This window comes from Tetrao urogallus (assembly GCF_951394365.1).
Source record: "Tetrao urogallus genome assembly, chromosome: 15".
NCBI lineage: Eukaryota > Metazoa > Chordata > Aves > Galliformes > Phasianidae > Tetrao > Tetrao urogallus.
In genome coordinates, this window is record NC_136828.1 from 9,423,578 (window position 1) to 9,426,824 (window position 3,247).

General features: G+C 43.8%; 1 protein-coding gene across 1 annotated transcript; it reads left to right on the forward strand.

Moving 5' to 3' along the window:
* Positions 1-1,582: 1,582 nt before the first annotated feature.
* On the forward strand, positions 1,583-2,695 carry SSTR5 (somatostatin receptor 5; the record flags this gene model as incomplete). The annotated part of the gene is made up of 1 exon (XM_079542844.1): positions 1,583-2,695. The coding sequence occupies one exon, from the start codon at positions 1,583-1,585 to the stop codon at positions 2,693-2,695; it is 1,113 nt and encodes a 370-aa protein (XP_079398970.1).
* Positions 2,696-3,247: the final 552 nt, after the last annotated feature.

The following is a 3,247-nucleotide window of genomic DNA, read 5'->3' on the forward strand; positions in this document are numbered from 1 at the left end:
CAAGACTTTTGCAAGTTTACATGATGCTGAATATTGCTTTTTCTTGAAAGCATGGGCACAATGTGGGCTGGGTGTTTCTGGCTTAATCTTGGAGCCAGATTCAAGCTCCTTTATTATTATGGACACTCAACCATCAGGCAAATGGGAGCAGAAGTTGCTGGGTGCATCTTCCTTGAGCACCTTAACCACTGTACACTGCCCAAACTTGGGAGAGAATTTGGGCTGTGTTCTGCATTTTATACCGCTCTTGTATCTTTTATGTTTCTCTTTTATAGCAAGAAGCTTTGACCCTTTTACAGCAGGAAGGTTTATAAACATCTACTTAGACCATGCTCAGACAAAGAACTAATAAATATCCTTGTGAATCAAGCATGCCACAGAATCAAAGCTGGAGAAAATTTCAAGCCTTTTCAGACTGTCTGACAAAAAGCATATGCCTTCATCAAATCAGCTCAGCTCTCCATGCTTTCAGAGGCTGCCCGCCACATTCTGGATCTCACGTAGAAGAAATGTGCTTCTGAGATTAAAAAGCACATTTCTGGGCGAGAGGAGAGGGATTCAGAAACATTAATGGGAGCAAAATCTTGAGAGATAGAAAAGAAACAGTTTGTTCCTTTCCTTTGGAGAGAATTCTCATCTGTATGTGGATGACCTGACCTGATGGAAAAGAGGTCCCAGAGGTGGTGCCTTCCACTTGGGCATTCATTGATTCTTTTTTTTTTATAGGGTTTTGTCAGTTGTTATGGAGAGTTTTGTCTCCCCACCTACACAGCTGCCCTGCGCTCTGGAGGCTTTCAATTGGCTCTGCCAGGCAGCAAGTGGCGTTTGAATGTATCAACTGAGACTGTTTCTATGTAAACAGGGAGACCTGTGAAACATTGCAGCGGTGCTTCAGATGCACAAAGCCAGGAACTATCTTTGGCTCAGCCCCCCAAGCTGTGCAGGAGTGAGATGGGGCTGTTGGCTCCTCAGCCTCTCCAGGCACCTCGGCCAAAGCAACAGCAGGAGAGCACCAACCTGGACTTTAAAGCTTTTGATGCTAGAGCCGGGGTGATACTTTCAGATAGTCTTACGTGTACTCACTGTGTCGTCTAAAATTACTTTCTAAGTTGTTTTCTATATCAGATTGTAGACAGAAAACTAAGAGGGGAGGTAGGTTTTGGGTTAGCGTGTTTTTGTACCAGTTCACTGCAGGAAACCTGCTATCTCTGATTGTAAATTGTGATGGCCATCACGCTCTCTCATCTCCCTTGCATTTCCCAGTGGGATGCTTTCTGTGTTACTGAATGCAGCTCCTTAAAATTAAACAGAAACCATCAACTGTGTACGATCGCTTGGGCTCTCATTATGAGATGCCTTTGTCCTGGCCTTGCTCTTATTACACGTGGTGAATGTGTAATTCAAACAGAATTCTGACTACAGCTAGGAAACTAAATGATGTGTAAATCTTTGAATTCACTTTTTCTTTCTCTTTCTCTCCCCTCCCATCTTTTTTTTTTTTTATCTTCCTCTTTTTAGGAATGAGATGCCCATGAAGTTTAATCTCTGTTAGCCTGAAAAGAAAAACTGGGGAATAAGAGTTATGGATCCTTTATACTTTTCCAATGCATTTAACATGGACTCCAGTTCCAGTGATTTGAACTCCTCGCTGCTGACAAATACAACAGAGAATGGGACACTCTCAGAGCAGCTCCCATTCAAATACATCCACAAAGTCCTGATTCCCATCTTTTACATCCTTGTATGTGCAGTTGGACTCAGTGGCAACACATTGGTCATTTACGTGGTTTTGCGCTATGCCAAGATGAAAACTGTCACCAACATTTACATCTTGAATTTGGCTGTTGCTGATGTACTCTTCATGTTGGGCCTACCCTTCCTGGCCACCCAGAATGCCATCTCCTACTGGCCTTTTGGCTCCTTTCTGTGCAGGCTGGTTATGACCGTAGATGGTATTAACCAATTCACAAGTATTTTCTGTTTGACTGTGATGAGCATGGACCGCTACCTGGCAGTAGTTCATCCCATTAAATCAACCAAGTGGAGACGTCCCAGGGTGGCCAAACTCATCAGTATGACTGTCTGGACGTTCTCATTCCTGGTGGTGCTTCCAGTCTTCATCTTTTCAGATGTGCAGGAAGACTTTCACACCTGCAACATGAACTGGCCAGAGCCTGTCAACATCTGGTCTGCAGCGTTCATCATTTACACGTCGGTCCTTGGGTTCTTTGGTCCTTTGTTGGTGATCTGTCTGTGCTACTTGCTGATTGTGATTAAAGTCAAATCTTCAGGGATTCGCGTTGGGTCTACAAGGCGCAGGAGATCAGAGAGGAAAGTGACCAGGATGGTGGTGATCATTGTGGTTGTCTTTGTGTTCTGCTGGCTCCCATTTTACATGATGAACATTGTCAATTTGATATTTATCCTGCCAGAAGACCCTGTGCTGGTGGGGGTGTATTTCTTCGTGGTGGTCCTGTCCTATGCGAACAGCTGTGCCAACCCCATTCTTTATGGATTTCTTTCTGACAACTTCAAGCAGAGTTTTCAGAAAGTCCTTTGCCTCCGAAAGGGCAATGGCATAGAGGATGGTGACCCCATTGAACATAGGCAAGAGAACAGCAGTCGCTTGCAGGAATCAATGTTAACCCAGAGGAATATTGAATTCAATGGACACATGCAGACTAGCAAGGTGTGAGGGCATGGTCTGGGACTGCCAAGAACTTGTAGACCTGGAGAACTTCAGACCTAAGGGAAGGACGAAATCACAACTAAAATCTGGAGGCCCACCAGCTCCAATTAGTGTACAGAGTCTTCTTTTCACTCCCTTCCCTTTCACAGCTAAAAGTGCTCTGGGTTATACTGAGCTGTGTGAAGTTCTCGTGCTGTTTTAACTAAGGCAGTCAGATGTACGTTACTGCTTCCTGTACTCTAGAGAACTGATCTACTGGTAGCCACTGCCAGCTTTGTCCTACTTCAGTAATCCAAAACAACACTAAACCTGTTCTAACTACTTTGTTAAGCTGAGCTCGTGGCTGGGGTCAGCTCAAAACAGAAAACAGCTCAAATAATTCCTGTGAAAATACCTTTGAAAGTCTTCAAGGGGATCTCTTAAAAGAAAGTACACTATTCCTCAACAAAGTTCCACACAAAAAAGGTCACAGCACTGATCTTGAAATTATGTAAAATCCATTGTTTTAGAGTGTAGTCCCCTTGCACTGTTTTACTGTTATTAATCCATATAGACCTC